The sequence below is a fragment of the Carassius auratus genome, chromosome 16, assembly GCF_003368295.1.
Source record: "Carassius auratus strain Wakin chromosome 16, ASM336829v1, whole genome shotgun sequence".
NCBI lineage: Eukaryota > Metazoa > Chordata > Actinopteri > Cypriniformes > Cyprinidae > Carassius > Carassius auratus.
In genome coordinates, this window is record NC_039258.1 from 1549967 (window position 1) to 1567218 (window position 17252).

The 17252-nt window shown below is 33.5% G+C and overlaps 1 protein-coding gene across 2 annotated transcripts in view; it reads left to right on the top strand.

Annotated features, from left to right (window-relative positions):
- Positions 1-17252, top strand: part of LOC113115693 (CUB and sushi domain-containing protein 3) — a 236530-nt gene that overhangs the window by 127645 nt on the left and 91633 nt on the right. For both annotated transcript variants that reach the window (XM_026283241.1, XM_026283242.1), the window contains exons 32-34: positions 11140-11253; positions 12320-12415; positions 12578-12781. In XM_026283241.1, coding sequence (XP_026139026.1) covers positions 11140-11253; positions 12320-12415; positions 12578-12781 — 414 coding nt within the window. The remainder of the gene's footprint in view (positions 1-11139; positions 11254-12319; positions 12416-12577; positions 12782-17252) is intronic.

Sequence of the window (17252 nt, forward strand, 5' to 3'; positions counted from 1 at the left end):
CTTTAGGTCTCTAGGGTAATTGAGATCATGTTTGGAGCTTAAATCCTCACATCAGAGCCTTATTTATCAGCCCCTCATGTTTTATGCATGTATGCACTGTATTTATTTAGTTTTTGCTCGTAACAAGCGACGTTAACTGTGCACAGCAAGATACCAAACCATCCAGGCCTTACATGAACTGTAGAAACGTCAGCTCTTAAGACTACGGAGCTTTAACTACAATTGTTTTTGTTGTTCATAGTGTTGTGAAGCTGTGGGCCATGCACAACAAATGACACTTTATTGTACTTTGACTAGCCTGTGAAAGGTTCAGGGCTGAAATGAAACTTTGAGGCACAATTGATCAGGATCTTCAAGTGCAACTTTTTTGTGACTTGTGTTAGACAGCCAGCGTTTCCATTGTGATGTATGAGACTGTCTACTGTGGAGTCCACAAGCCTGACATCTTTAAAAATTAGATGTTTTTGTGTAAACCTCAAAATAAACACAATGAAATGTTAAAAACTCTGAGCCTGTTTTCAGCTTAGAGTTAAAAAAGGGTGTTTGGCGTACAGCTCAGATTTATATATATTTTTTTTCCCTAAAACTGTTATTCCTGCACTATATTTAAGTCTTAAATGTAACTAGTGAAATAAATCTTTTGTACAGATGGTATAGTTTCAGCAGAGGCAAAATTTTCTCAAAGTCATGTAAAAATGTATTTACTTTTTTCTGATAATATTCTTTATATGAGCAAAATCACACGAGTGGCTGTGATATGTCACAGCATTCTGATATACAGCAGTGTGAATGTGATATTGTGTTTATACAACAGTTTGATGGCACAAGTGTGTAACTTGTCTCGATTTGACAGTTTAACAGCTGAGCCCAAGCCTCCAATACTAATTTAAAAATGTCAAAACTAGTAGAAAAGCTCTAGTAGAACAACATAGTAAATCATACTAAAAACATTCTAATCAAGATGAAACACATCTACAACATGCTGATCGTGTTAAAAACATGCTCGCAACATGAAAAATGTTAGCAACATGCTAACAACATAATCATGTTTAAAACATCATAGCAGCATACTAATAATGCTAGAAATGTGATAACAAAATGTCAACATTCTAATCATGCTTAAGGCTAGTTAAGATTAGTTAATCATATTAGAAATATGCTAGCAACATGTTAACTGTGCTAAAAACATGCTTGCAACATACTAGAAACATGATTAGCAGCATGCTAGCAAATAAACGAATCATTTTAGAAACATGTTAGCAACATGCTGTTCATTCTTAAAACACACTAGCTAGGGACCTAAGATGGGTGTTGATAACATTTTGCCAGCTTGATTTAGCATTGCTAGACTGATTTAACATGGATTTATATATTGCCTATAATAACCAGGTTTTGGCTTTGTTTTCCTGTTCCATACTTGCTGAATGTAATGATCGAAAAGTTGTTTGACCAATAACATTCAGGCATTGTACATAATCGACGAATTGTGGCATGCAAGAAGGTGGGATCTATGGAGAATTGTCAAAGTGATACTAGTTTTTGATCATTCAGCGAGTATGAAAACCTGGACCTTTTGGGCAATATAATCCTGGCCAGAATGTGTCAGAGAAAAAGTAGACGTTTGGTCACCCAGTGTTAGCAATGTGCTAAATCATGCTAGCCACATGCTATGAACACCTACTGTATCTAATCCTGACTATCTAAACGCAATGTTTCAGACTAGGCTTTTTCAAGCCAACTTCAAAGTTTGTTCGCACACTTTACTCATCTAGTTTATTATAATTTACTTCACAATCATATATTATTTTATTATTTAAAAAAAATGAAAGCATTTTTGCTAGTTGCATCTAATTTTTTGTACTTGATTTTTATGAGATAACTGTTGCTTTTAAGTCTGTTTTTGACTTTTGGTTTGTTTGGTCTGTAGCTGAGTTAGATGACGCCTGTCACACTGTAATATTTGGTTCTGAACTGCGTTACAATTTCATCATCAGTGTATGTACCGCTGGGAATTCTAGCGGCAGCTGTTTATCAGAGTAGCAAGGGACTGTGAGAAGAAGCTGACAGTTTTGCTGTTTTTTTTTTTTTTTTTTGAATGTTAATGTTTTTTTTTTTTTTGTGCCAAACTCTTAGATGCACTCGCAAAAAAAAAAAAAACACTTCTGTCAGTTTGCCACCAATGCATTGCAATCAGCAATGAGAAACACACAATATTGTGATTCATTTTTGAAGTTCTTTCATATCAGTTTCAAACCTTACATGAACTGTCCATGAAGACAAGGGTTTGCGGCAAAAATTGTAGTGTGAAAAGACACATCCTAAAATTAATTTGACTTAACAGGAATTTGAATGACCCGTCTTTCATGTGTTTTATCAATTTTAAACTCTCTAAGTTTGCAGAAGTTTATATTAATAAGTCTGTTTTAACTCGACTAAATGTTTTCATGTGAATGCTTGTAAAATAAGGGAACCATGCCGTGGGGCATCTGACTTGATTATGAAAGTGTCCTGATTAAATGTAACTGTCTGTAGGAAGAGAGACACAGAATAAAGACGCCAACCACTGAAGGTCTTCCTAAAATATCACATCAAACAGGACTTGAAGTCTTCAACTCTCAAAAAAACCTCTCATCTCAGAGTTTTTGCCAGTTTCATCCTCTGATTCAAAGTAGAATGTGGTCAGTGACTTTCACTCTGATGTATTTTAAGACTTTAAGGACAGTACCTTTTATATATATATATATATATATATATATATATATATATATATATATATATATATATATATATATATATATATATATATATATATATATATATATAATTTTGTTTTATTATTATTATTATTATTTTTTTTTTTTTTTTTTTGTGGCGCAAATTGCAACTACCAATTATTGTAAGATGCGTGATATTTCAGTCACATGCTCTAAGCAACTGACCAGTAACAACAGACTGATTCAGCTGACCAATCAGAGCAGTCTGGGCTGTTTGGAAAGTTCTGATTGATCGTAGGATTCATTGATCTGAGCGTATGCACCTCAGTTTTGGAGTGAACATTGGCAAAATGATCCACAAATAGGCCTATGATTAGCCAGTTCCAAAAATAAATAAAAAACCTGTGTTTATTGAAGGAATACAAGCTGATAAAATCCAAGACTGAATCATAATATGAGAATTACAAGAGATTAATTTTTTGTAAAAAAAAAAAAAAAAAAAAAAAAACGCATTATGTTGGAGAACAACAAGATGATGGTGCATTAACTTAGGGATATTTTTGCCTCTGATCAGACCTGTCGGAACAATGTATTTCTCGTTTAAGCTCGTCAATTATACAGGACCTTTTGAACGAAATAATAAGGCCGTTCTCTGTTTCTTTATTTAATTATTCTGTCACAAAATAATAAATCCAGACACTTTTTAAATAGCATCTGTCTTTTGAGAGCAAAACTGAATTATTCACAGCTGCAGTAGGCATGAATTGTACATATTAGACTCCAGCGTGCATGTTTATAGAAAGTTGTCGACCAACCGTACATTGTGCATCTGGGCAGTACGGCAATAAAATCTGTTCCCGTTGTACCGGAGTCCCTCAGCATTTCCAGCATATGAGAAATCTTGGCAGCGTCGTGAGAGCTACTACATTAGATTTACGTAAACCGCAGCAGACAGCTTCGTGTTTCATACATTGCCCTGGTCTTTTTATTCCAATCTCAGTGTTTTTGATGTAGAGTTGCATTGCTCATGTTAATCCCAACTTGCTCCCTGTCAACAGTCCAAACTCACACCTCTTTAAACTGGTGGCAGATGTTCCAAAAGCATGATCACAAAAATCGTGCCCGAGGACATGTGGATGGCCCCCTGTGTTGCTTCAAACAGTGGCGAACGACTGCAGCCGCCCACGTGCGTAGCTGTGGATTCAACAAAGCCCCTGTACGCTCGATAGGCCAAACGCGTTCATTTCCATATTTGAGTGCGGACATCGGTCGTTCATAATTGTTACACCTTTACGGTCTCTGACTCGAGCCAAATTATGGGTTAATGCAATTAATATGAAAGCCAGTATTGAAGAACTGAGCTCTGAATAAATATTAAAAGCCACCTATTGAGCTTTTTAATTTTACTTGGTAGTCATGTGAATATGTTGCAAAGCACAAATGATGCAATCAAGACAAATCAGAAAGATTGTATTTATGAGTTGAATCAACAAAACCATAGCATTTCAGTGAGAAAATATGGGAAACACAATAGATGCTGCATATGTATTGATGGCAATTTTGTTCAAATAAGTGAAATTATTGGTCCCATTTAATATTAAGTGGACAGTTCCTGAGGAATTACCATGTAAGTAACCTGGTGTTATAGTGGTGTACTTGTACTTATACTTTCTTTTCATTTACAATAAAACTAGAGAAGCTGCATGCACAAAATACAGCAGTATTGTAAAATGACAATTATGAGAATGTATAACAATTCAATTTGCAATACTTTCATAAACTGAATAACAAAATAAGTAAAAACACTTGATGCACATTCTTTATTTTGTAGAAGCAGAGTAAAAAAAAAAAGGTATGTTGCCATATTTTTTCAACCAAATTACATTGAACGCACCTCAAAATGTTGACTTCTAAACGTGTAAATGCATACTTACCTAAATAACCTGAACTCATGAAAAGTCCACACCAACATCTCTGCAACAGAGAAAGCACTGTAAAGTTGTAAATAAAACATTTGACAAGAAAATGCTTTTTCTTTTTAATTTAATATTTCTAATTCCGTTCCATGGGTTACTTGCTAATTTGAGAAATCTAAAAGCAAATTTTGAGTCAAGATTTATATTTACAGCATTTCTTTAAGTGCACTTTAAAAAAATGTTTTGCTCTGAAATTGCTGGTAAATTCCACAAATAATTGCAAAAAAGGCAAGTAACATATTGTATTAAATGTGAAGTTTAGAAGTAAAAGACTGAAAAACAGTCCTATAATCTATATTTACTTTGGAAAATATTTTTTTTGACACAACTTACAACTGCTGATGAAGTGAATTATTATAAGATGGATGAAATTTCAGTCACATGCTCTAAGCAACTGACCAATCACAACAGCCTGATTCAGCTGACCAATCAGAGCAGTCTGGGCTGTTTGGAAAGTTCTGATTGATCGTAGGATTCATTGATCTGAGCGTATGCACCTCAGTTTTGGAGTGAACATTGACAAAATGATCCACAAATAGGCCTATGATTAGCCAGTTCCAAAAATAAATACAAAACCTGTGCTCATTGAAGGAATACAAACTGATAAAATCCAAGATTGAAACATAATATGAGATTTACAAGAGGATGTTTTTTTTTTTTAAACATGGTAAAGGCTTGATTTTCAGCTCAGCACAAGAGTTAGTAAGACAAGAACTAAAACGGAGTGAAAGAGGTTATGCAGCAATGTAGATTATGAGATAAATGTTTCTCTCTCTCTCTTTCTTTAAGTCATGCAAATGTATTCTAGCAGACCCCAAAAATGTAATTGTGAACTTTTAAATGAGCATAATATGAGCACTTTAAACTGATGTGAGCCAGCAGTCATGATGAGGGCCGAGGACCATCTAAAGCATTAACTCTCGAGTTGTTTTACTGCAAAACTTTTTCTTCATTGTCGCTGGAAAGCAAGTCGTCGGGGTTTGTGAATATTGCCTGCGGCTTGCCTGGTTGGTTTGTAGCAGGGAACACACTGAGAAGAATCGTACTCCAGAGAGATGAGTCACAGAGTTTTACAACATTGCTAGCACAAATGTTTGTCGTTGTTGTTGTTACTGTCTGTTGCGCCGCCTTGAATAATTGACAGGGAGTTAGTTTCAAAGCGGTGGGGGTTTATATCCATGTTTTCTGCGAGCGTTTGAAGTTCTGTAGTGTGCTAGCATTGAGGCATTGCACCGGGCCTCCCCGTGGATGGGGCTACAGTTTAAGCTCCAGGCCTTTTCCTTTCTTCCCTTCATTGTCGCGTGGAGGTCTAGTTAGCCTCTAATCCACCTGCTGACTCTCGGTTGTTGAAGGAGCGTATGGTTTTGACCTTATTTTGGACATTTTTAATGTTTGTTCTCTTACTGTACATGTCCTCCCCTTGGAATTATAAGGTTCTATCTGACATTTTTGTCAAAATTGAGTTATTCACATATTCTTATTCTGTGAAAATGTATTTACATTATTTGATGTTTTATTTTAAGTTGTGTACGTTTTGGGATTTTTTTATTGAAAAAACAAAAAGGTTCTATCTACAGAAGTCTATGGAACACAACAACTTTAAAGCTCAATATCTCAAAACTACTCAGAACGCAGATTGAACCTTATAATTCCAAGGGGACGATGTGGATAATGTGATGGGCAATTTTGCAGTAGTTTAACCTTGAATGTGTGTGTTAATCACAGCCTAGAAGAAGACTTCATTCTTACTGCTGTAAATAGAGTGCGGTCGGGTTTCTGGAAGTACAATACCATTCATAATGGCTTTTAGATAGTATTTAAACCTCTCAAGACAGATCTGCCATAAACCATAAAATAGTTAGGTGACGATTCTGCAGCCATAAACCATAAGCTATCATGGTTACACTACTGCAAAAAATGTATATAATAATAATAATAACTGTTGAATCTTAAGTGAATAACCAGAACAGGAACAATTTTTTTTATTTTTGTTTAGTTTTAAAGTTGTTTGTTTGTTTGTTTGTTTGCTTAGCTAGCTATAGCTAGTTATTTTTAGTGACTTAATGTACTAACTAGCTATAATTTAACAGTGTTAAAGTTTACAGGTGAATGTTTTGCTGCAATTACTACTTTAACAAATATTGTTATTGTAGTTATGTGTATTATTTTTGCAATCTGTTACTTGCAATTATTTTAACATTTTTGTTTTACTTCTATATATATATATATATATATATATATATGTGTGTGTGTGTGTGTGTGTGTGTGTGTGTGTGTGTGTGTGTGTGTGTGTGTGTGTGCGTGCGTGTGTGTTTGTGGTTTTCACTCTGTAATTAGTACTTTCACTACTATTATTACTGTTGCGTTTTTTTTTTTTTTTACAATTTATTATTTCAACTCTATTATCTACTATTATTTTACCGTCTATAGTTTAAAAAAATCTGGTTTTCTGCCAAAGTTAATGTACTAACTAGCTATCATTATTAGAGTTTAATTGTAATAATGATAATAATTATATATATTATAATTATATGTAGTATTTGGCTAAAGTTAATGCTGTAACTACCTATTATTATTAGTTTATAATAGTAATATCAATAATTACATGAGAGATAGATAGATAGATAGATAGATAGATAGATAGATAGATAGATAGATAGATAGATAGATAGATAGATAGATAGATAGATAGATAGATAGATAGATAGATAGATAATCAGTGGTTGTATTATTGATTTATTTTGTGCTGTCAGTTATTTGATTATATCAGGAGTAGTTCATTCATTCGGAATTTATCCGAAATGCTATGGAAAGAAATGGTTGGGTAATATAACATCTGAAACCGAGGCAGCTGAAAAAGTATAGCTTCTTTTGTTAGTCCTTCATCTTAGACAGCAGATTTTGCCTGAAAAGAAACCTCGCTGAGAGCCAGCGCTGATTTATTTGTTCACTGGCCTAACACACAATCACCTAGCACTATAAAAGCCTGGAGGCGCAGTTAGATTGGTAAGGACAAGAACAGCCGTTCACCATTACCCTTCTAGATCACAATGGTGACCTCAGCTGTAAAGATGTCTCCTAGATTTGGTTTAATGGTCTTCGCTCTCCTTGTCGAGAAAGAAAGAGCTTGCCTAGCCAATGACAGTGCCATTTCCTTTACTTAATAAACCATTAAAAGTTGACGAGGCCCTGAGATGTTCGAGTCTTTGTGTTAATGTCGAGCTCAGATCATTTTTATTGGTCCTGCATTGCGATGAATTTCCCAGTCCTCAGGAGACGGTAACGTCCAACCAGACGGCATGTGTGACCTCCGTACGGAGCATGTGGAGAATAATGCTGCTTCTTTGACATTGTGTGAAGATCAAACACCACATGGCTCTTGTATAACAAACAACAGAAGAGCCAATTAGTCAGCAGCCTTTGTGTCTGTCAGAATTAATCGTGCAGTGAATGCATGATATTGATTTGTTGACTAATATCCTGTACCTGTATTATAATAAGATTGGATAAGCTTGCCAAACCACATGCCCGAAAGGGACTTTGGCATCTCATTTGCTGAAATATTAATTCCAGGAGTCGTGCGCTCCCACTGAGCTTGGGCTTGTTATTGACTGCTGATAATAGAGGGGGCTACAGAAGGAGCTGATATATGAGCTGTAATTAGTAAAAACACAATGCATCAAGTAGTTTGTCTGTCCACGGTGAACATGTGTGACGTGTGACAGCTGATCACATGATGATTAATGTTAAACATTTAATTATAAAAAGCTGGATTTCGGACCAGTAGGATACTGTTAAAATGTTGATGTGTCCACTACATAATACTGACAGTTTTCATTTGTAAGCTATGTTGTTTATCATTGTAATTTATAATTACACATCTATAATATGTAAACCTTTTTTTTTCATTCTGAATGCATGCATGCATGTATTAATCAAAAAATAAGATTATAATAACACGTAACTACTAACTTATCATAGTGCAAAGAATAAAAAAGACTATCAATAATTAAATACATTTATTTATTTATTTGAACTGCAGATATGCCTGCATATACCAGATAGCCATATGAATACATATTGGAGATGAGCATATATTTAAACATTTACAAATATAAGGAAAATGGTTGTGTAAAAAGGAGGATGGATGTTTATACAATAGCTAATATGTACCTCATGAATATTAATTAGTTCATGGCAGGGCACTCCAGGAAGTTCATCTTGCAGTGTTGAACATCCCCATATTAATATTCATGAGACAGAGCTATGTGAATATGTAATTTATCACAACATTCTGAGTGAACTTGTGATAAAAATAAATAAATAAATAATAATAATAAAAAATAAAAAGATGATATGGATGTGGATATTTTTCCTAACACACTGTTTTTTTTTTTTTTTTTTTTTTAGTAAACCTTTTTCTTTATTTTTCTATAGACTATAGAGTTTATTCATGAGATGAAAATCTGAACTTTCTTGATTTCATGATCCTTTAGAAGTTACTTGCTGATTTGCTTCCAAGAAACATTTCTTATTATTATCGATAATGAAGAATATATTTAAATGGCAAACAGTGATTTCAAATTGTAATAAGAATGTTTTTTTTAAGAAGCAAAATATAGTTAAGGATATAATATTATTATTAACCTAAATAATATACTTTTTTTACTGGGGAAAAACATGGAAGAAAATTGTTTTGAAATAAAACTGAATTATTACATCTTGTTTTTATGTATTTTGAATTTTGCACTTCTTTTGGGGTTGTCAGTAAAATAATCTTTCCAATTATTTTACAGTTATTTGTTGGGTGAGTTGAGTGTTTCTTTGCCTTACCTCCTCAGGTTAACATCATTTATTGCTGAAATTGTCCTAATATGTGCTGCTGCTTTCAAACAAAACAAATGTGCAACTACCGTACCTCGTCCAATCACAGGAAATACATTTCTTTTAAATGCCTGAAAGTAAAAAAAGAGTAAGCAAGTCTGACTGTGAATTATTCATAGGAAATGACAAACATATGGTGCTGTTTTTCTCACCTTGTGCTCTGGCATCCTATAGTGTTTTATCATCTGTCTAATGTACAGCGATTGCCCGAAGGCAGACTCTGTTGCGAGGCCCTCGGGTGAACCAGATTCACTTACTCTCTTTAGAGTTTGGGTATCGACTCCTCTGCTGGTTTATAGCTTTATTTAGAGTTGCAATATTAATTTATTGCATTTCCCTGCAGAAGTTTGAATGTGTTGTTAGGGCTTTTGTGCTGTGACTCCGGTGGAGTTGGTTACTGCTAAATTCAATAAGTGATGATTGTGTTGGGAGCACTGCTATAAGGGGGAACAGAAATATGAGCTATATTGTTGAAGGTGTCATATACTGGAAGTTTTATTAGCTCTAGGACTCCTTGTTTCACCCGAGGTCCCTTTGAAAGCCATACTGTGAGACAACGCCATTTCTGTTATACCTTCAACACATACAGAAGCACCATCACAAATGAGATCTCTAATATATCAGTTGCATTTCTGAATGAATGAATATCATATAAATTAATAATAATAAAATGCATATTAATTTATCGGGAAGAATAAAAATAAATGCATCATTAATTAATTAAATTCTTATATATATATATATATATATATATATATATATATATATATATATATATATATATATATATATATATATATATATATATATATATATATATATATATACACATTATATTTCTGTGAATAAAAAAATACACAAACAAATAGGCAGCGATCTCCGTATAAATTTAAACAAGTTCCATCGAATTATTTCATTAATAAGATTAATTTGCAGATTTTTAACCAGTGTTGTACTGTTACAGTGTCAGTAATATAAATAAATGAACAATTGTATTATTCTTCTGTAACCTGCACCACAATATCCTGTTTATTTCGCCAGCAGAACCTTTGCTTGCTGTAGTTTTATAAAAACTACAGATCCATACTTCTGCATGTTTGCATCCTCACTCACAAACATTCTGATGAAGCCCAGTGCATTGTGGGTGTTGAAGTTTCCTTCTTTTTTTTGCCACAACTGTTATTCTCTATTCATGTAGCACTGATTTAAAGAAAAAAAGAAAGAAAGAAATTGTGTTACCACTGCATTAATAGCCAACTTTTATTAAACCCTCATCTTGCCAGCAGTGACTTACCACTAATTCAAGTAAATAAGCTCTTGTTTGGTTTCAAGATTACTCAATTTCATTCTATGAAAGAGTGCCATCTCAGCAAAAAATATAAAATAAATTAAAAAAACGTCCCTTTGGGAAGTGATGCCTGCTGGTAAAAAATGTGTAGAGATGCTACACTGACCTGCATGGATATAAATACACAGTAATCAGGTCTTATATACTAAAGCAACATTTTTCAAATGTTTTTTTAAGAAGACTAAAGAAATGTGTTTTCCTCTGTTTCTCACTCCAGTTCTCTTCGGCCAGTTTATGTTCTTCCAGACGACCCCTAGTGATGTGCTGGAGATCTTTGACGGGCCCTCGACGGAGTCTGCGCTCCTCACCTCTGTGCACGGCTCTCACTCAGGTAAAAGGCTTTGTTTACCGTCACCGTGTGAGACCAACTAAAGACGAGCTGACATTAAACTACACGAAGGACTGCCGCGGTCAGATCTCATTCCCAAAACTGTTGCGCTGTGCTGAATGTCGAGTGTTGTTAATGTGCTTCTGACATGCAGCTGGGATCCAGAAATCTGAGACCAAATTGACAATCTGGATCTTTGTAGCCATTTAAATCTGAAAATGATCTATTAGGATTTTGATCTGAAATAAATTATTTTAGATTAGGCACTATTTCTATATAATATAATTTTTTTATGTAATATAGAAATATTAGTAATTTAGTAAACTCTAAATGTAAAAAAAATATAATTTATGTATCAAATATAATTTTATATAATTTTATTGTCATTTCATTTTTGATGTACAAAAAGTTAAATATCAAATACTAAACATTCAATTGAAATAGACTCTAATTTAGTCACTGTATTGCATTATATTGTGTATGTGTGTGTGTGTGTGTGTGTGTGTGTGTGTGTGTGTGTGTGTGTGTGTGTCTGTGTGTGTATATACATACACATACAAATACTGTACATACATAAATATTAGATATACATAAGTAACTCATTGCATTACTTACAGTATATGGAAATGCATTACATTAGTTTTGTGTTACATTTGATAACAAAAAAAGCACACACAAATGTGATGTTTAACTAAAGTAACTTTTTTGGACCGTAACTTATTTTGTTGCAAATTTTAAAGTAATGTGTTACTTTAAAAAAAAAAAAAGTCATTTGATTATGTAACTCATGTTACTACTAATGTTGAATTGAATTCTGTTCAGCGTTGATCTTAAATGCTGATACTGTATTTAATGTGTAATAAAACATGTATTAAAATCTAAAAGGATGCCGCACACCTTTGGACTGCTCTTGTTGGTGAAGTGAAGACACATGATTTCCTTCATCCTTGTGGATGTGGCAGCACTCAGCAGATGTACTGATGCTCTCATTCATGCTGTTGTTGTTGCTGCAGACAGATAACAGAACTGTTTTTCTTTTCCTCACCTCCTCAAATTTCTCATTTGATAGGAGAGCCGTTGCCGCTGAGCTCTGCCAATGAAATCACCATCAGGTTCAAATCCGAGGGACCGAACACAGCTAAAGGTTTTCATTTCGTGTATCAAGGTTTGTATTTCTCAGTTAATCTCTTGTAAACGTTAGGTTACTTGTGCTATTTTTTTTCTGTATGCAATACATACACTGTGCACAGCATGTTTTCTGTATGTAGTAAATAACTCTGTGTGTGTAAAAGATGTTACAGACTTTTAAATAATTGCGTTTCTGCAGCTGTTCCGAGGACCAGTGCTTCCCAGTGCAACTCCGTGCCCGAGCCTCGCTACGGGAAGCGCATTGGGAATGACTTTGGAATGGGCACGGTGGTGCTTTTTGAGTGTAACCCAGGTTACACTCTTCATGGTGCCAGTGCCATCAGGTGTGAGGCAGTGCCCAACACACTGGCCCAATGGAACGGCACTGTGCCAACATGTGTCGGTATGTACACCCCCACACGTCTGTGTGCTCAATACTGCCCCCTGCTGCTGGGGAAGAACTGTGGCGTTGACCTCAGCTCAGGCTGAGATCGAGGCTCTGTTCCAAAACTCAGTGAGCTGCAATCATAAGGAAGCATTTTATTAAATGCATCGCAAAATGACCGTGCTGTCTACTAAAATGTCATTGCATGCATTCGTTGAGAAGACAGTCCCATAATTAGACAAATCATGAATTAAATGTATTAAATAGATGTTTATAATTATCTATATTAATATAATTAATCAGATGATATACTTTCATTACATTTCTTCAGTTATGAATTTTATTAATATAATACAAAGTGTTTTAATGAAATTAAGTAGAATGCCATTTTAAATTTGAGTGCCTTACTAAAGTACTAAAGTATTACTTAAATTGTAAATGTTGATTTAATTTTCATTTTAATATTTATGTCTTTATTAATCTATTGTAATTACTACATTAAAGAGATTTATCCAGATTAATCAAAGTATTTATTTACATTATTAATAGTAGTAGCTTAATATAATGCAGTATATTTTAATGAAATTAATTAAAATGTAGTTTAGATTTAGATAATTACTAAATTATTACTTAAAATATTAATTCATTTTTTTTATTAAATAATAAAATTAAATCACATTAATCAAAGGTGATATACTTACATTTTTGTATTATTTTATTTATATTATTAATACAACATTTTTGTGATGAAGTCAAGTAATATTTCATTTATTTTAAATGTTGCTATGTTACTAGTATTACTAAACTTATTAATTAATAATATTTATTATTTTTTATTAGTGTTTATAATTTTTTATTCTGTTGTAGTGCAATAAACACAATACAATAACAAACAATTTCAGATATTACACTTTAATTACACTTCTGAAATTATATTTATTAATGCATTTATCGTTATATTATAATATAATATACATGTTTTATATATTTTGTATAAATACATTAATTTTGTTTTTTTTAGGTGTTACTAGATTACTAATGTTTTACTTATTTATTTGCATTTATGTTTTTTATATTAGTTCTTATGACTTTATATGGTTAGATTAACATATTTTAATACATACATAGACATCAAAATAGAAAAATATTGTACTGTTTCACTATTTGTGTATTTTAGGCATGGTGTATTAAGTAATTCATTTATCACAGTTTTGCCCAGCAACATGTTTAAGTCAGTTCACTGAAATCATCTGAGTTGAATCTGTGGCGTGCTTCACATGAGAAGCACTATTTGTATGAGTTTCTGCATTCGTAGAGCGTCCCAGATAAGTCACGTACAGTATGTAGTCCATGGTGGTTTGGATGCTGGTCCTTAGAAGTCACACACTATGTTTTGCAACAGAGCCGAGAGATTTGAGGGGGTTTTATTAAAAATAAATGTGCTGGGAGCTAATGGGTACAGGAGCGTTCACACAGTGTGGAGGACCCCATGAAATGCAATTTCAAGTAAATGTGAATCTCGGGTAAATCTCTTGATGCAAGTTGACAGAATACTTTCCTTCTAGCCGTGTCCTCATACAATTTAATAGAAATGCTCCTATGAGAGAATCAACAGGTGCTGGAAGCAAAGCCGCCATCCTTACACTCTCACCAACCAAACAAAGCGGCATCATTTTCTCAGCGTATAGCGCAAATAGTCATGATTTTGTACTACAGAACCTAATATCTTACTGTTTTCTTTTTCTCCTGGTATCCTTTCATCATCATTTTTCACCTTGACTCTCATCCTTGGTTTAATCAACATGTGAAGGTAACACTTACTATGAAACCTGTATTTATAATACATTATAAGGGTATTCTTAAGGCATTATAATGAATGCATAATGCATTATAAAAAAAACGTATAATATGTTGTATCATCTCATGAATATTCATAAGTACAGTTTTAATATATTATAATATTTACTTATTTGTGGTTTTAGCTTTTAAGAGTATGATGATTTATAACACAATGAACACGTTGCATCCACTTTTACAATGGATTATACTTTGCATAGTTATAATGTATTATAAATCTCATGTCTTGCCATTTTTCTGATGCTACTTAACAGGAGAAAATGACTCAAAACGCGTATCTGTGTTAGTCGACTTCAAAGGGTTAAAAACCAATGAAAAAAGTACATTTTTAACTCTTAAATTAGCAACTGAAAATGATCAAATCCCTCCTTTCTGTGCTGTTTTGTGCGGTGGTGCTGTAAGAGGGTAAATCAAACGCCAGTGACACCTGTTATCATCGATTATTCCTGCTAAAGGGAAAAGCCTCAATGAATCACCGGGAGTTTTTTATTCATTTTTACAGTGTGTGGGCTTTGCACACAGGGTTGCTACTGGTAACCGCTCCATCTAATTCTTTTTTATGGCATTTTCTGCACAGGTGCCACAGGTCCAAGTGTCCATTACTGGGTTCACCTTTGTCACTTTGTCATATCTCGTGAAATAATTCTTAAAATACCATGCACGCACATTGTTTTGGGGACGTTTTGATGCTCATTATTCAGCAGTTAATGTCCTGGCTTAGTGGTTAGCACACAGAGTGACACGTTGAGCCGTGGTCCTCACGTGGGAGGCAGGGGTTCAGTCTCAGACGTGTCGGATCCCCTTCCGCCTCCATTGCAGCCTTTTATTAGGGATGATAATAAGCAGATCTATTTTGACACTCATCTGCTGTCACCTGTCAATCACACACAAGGGTTGGAGAATCGATTTGGTGCCAGTACTGCAGAAAAATTGCTATCATTGGCTTCAGTTTAGTACAAAAAAAGATGTAATAATAGCAGTCTTTCTGTAGTTTTGGTAATATCGAGCACTGGTGCTGAAGTACCTGTATGAAAAGTGCCTAAGCTAACTATACTGAAGCTGTTTAATGGGAAATATATCTGTAGAACAAATAATTTGTTAATGAGTATTTAATAATAAATTTTTAGTAAATTTTTTATGACAAGAGTGCACCTGAAAAATCTACACCATAACAGGAGTTAAAAAAAAGAAAAGAAAAAAAAGCCTTCTTCAATGCATTTTTCTCTATCACACTTTAGAAATCATCAGAAATTATATATCACTTGAAAACTTAAAATCTCAAAATCCATCATTTGAAACCCATTTTAAAATCAGACATTGCATTACCATGTAAATGGTACATCAATATAATGTTACAAAATTTTATTCTATTTTTAATATGCAAATGCTTTTGATATTATATTAATAATAATAAAATTGTGTATATCTAATATTGAATCTAAAATATAATTTTTTTTCGAAATATCATATTACTAATAAAACAAAATTGCAATTGTATTACTACTACTAATACATTTAGCAATTAAAGCATTCATTTTCCATTTTAATTAAATTGTTTAGTATTTACTAATTAAAAAATGTAAAAAAAAAAAGAATTATTTTAAAATGATAATGAAAACAATTATAGTAAAATAGTAATTAAATTATAATAATAAATTTTATTAATATATTATTGATAATAAAAATACTGCAGTTAGAGCATTAATCTTAATTTGCCATTTAATATTTAATTATCTGAAATAAAAAATGTAATTGAAATATAATTTATTTTATAATAATATTATATTAAATTATAGTACTACTAATGATACTCATTAATTCTGAAATTATATTACTACTAATTAAAAATATTTATGCAATTGGAGCATTAATCTAAAATAGACTGAAAGCATTATTTTTCCATTGTAATATAGTATTAATACAACTGTTTTTAGTAAAATAAATAAATAAAAACCCAAAGAGAGCCAGCTATATGTAGACATACAGTATGCTTCTAGAGTGCAGCGTTAATGAAGTGGATGGAGTCTAGCATTGCTAGCAAACCAAACGCCACGCTTCTACTAACCATGATCAAGTGTTAACATTAGCTTTTACCCACATGTGTGTTACTCTGATGATGGTAGCGGCTCCTCACGTTCCATTGATTTATATAAAATTGCTCTCTGCCCCGAGCGACGTGCTCATCCTCTCTTTGAGCGCCGGCTGCTAATGATGACATTAACGTAGCTAGAAACCTTTTTGATTATAGCGGGGGCGTGAGAGTGCGTGGGACATCACCTGTGGAATATAGATGTGCTCCAAATGGAAGTCAACTGAATAATTGCGTTGATTTAACCGTGTTCTTCCAGGCAACATGAGGAAGAATAAAGAAGGAAAAGGCTAAAGCACAAACGGATGTTCGGTGTTTCTTTTCTTCTTTTTTTTGCACGGTACAAAAGCGACGGCGTGCCGCCTGGAGGTGCACCTGGCGATTGAACACAAAGTGATTGACTCTGGCCTCCAGATCGCCTCGGTGCCTTTGACAGATAGCGTCAAATACTGCCTGTGAAGACAGAACGCCCTTGCGGTAGTTAACGTCCAGAGAGGATTCGCACTTATTGATAGCTACACAAAAGGTGCTGAGCACAATGTC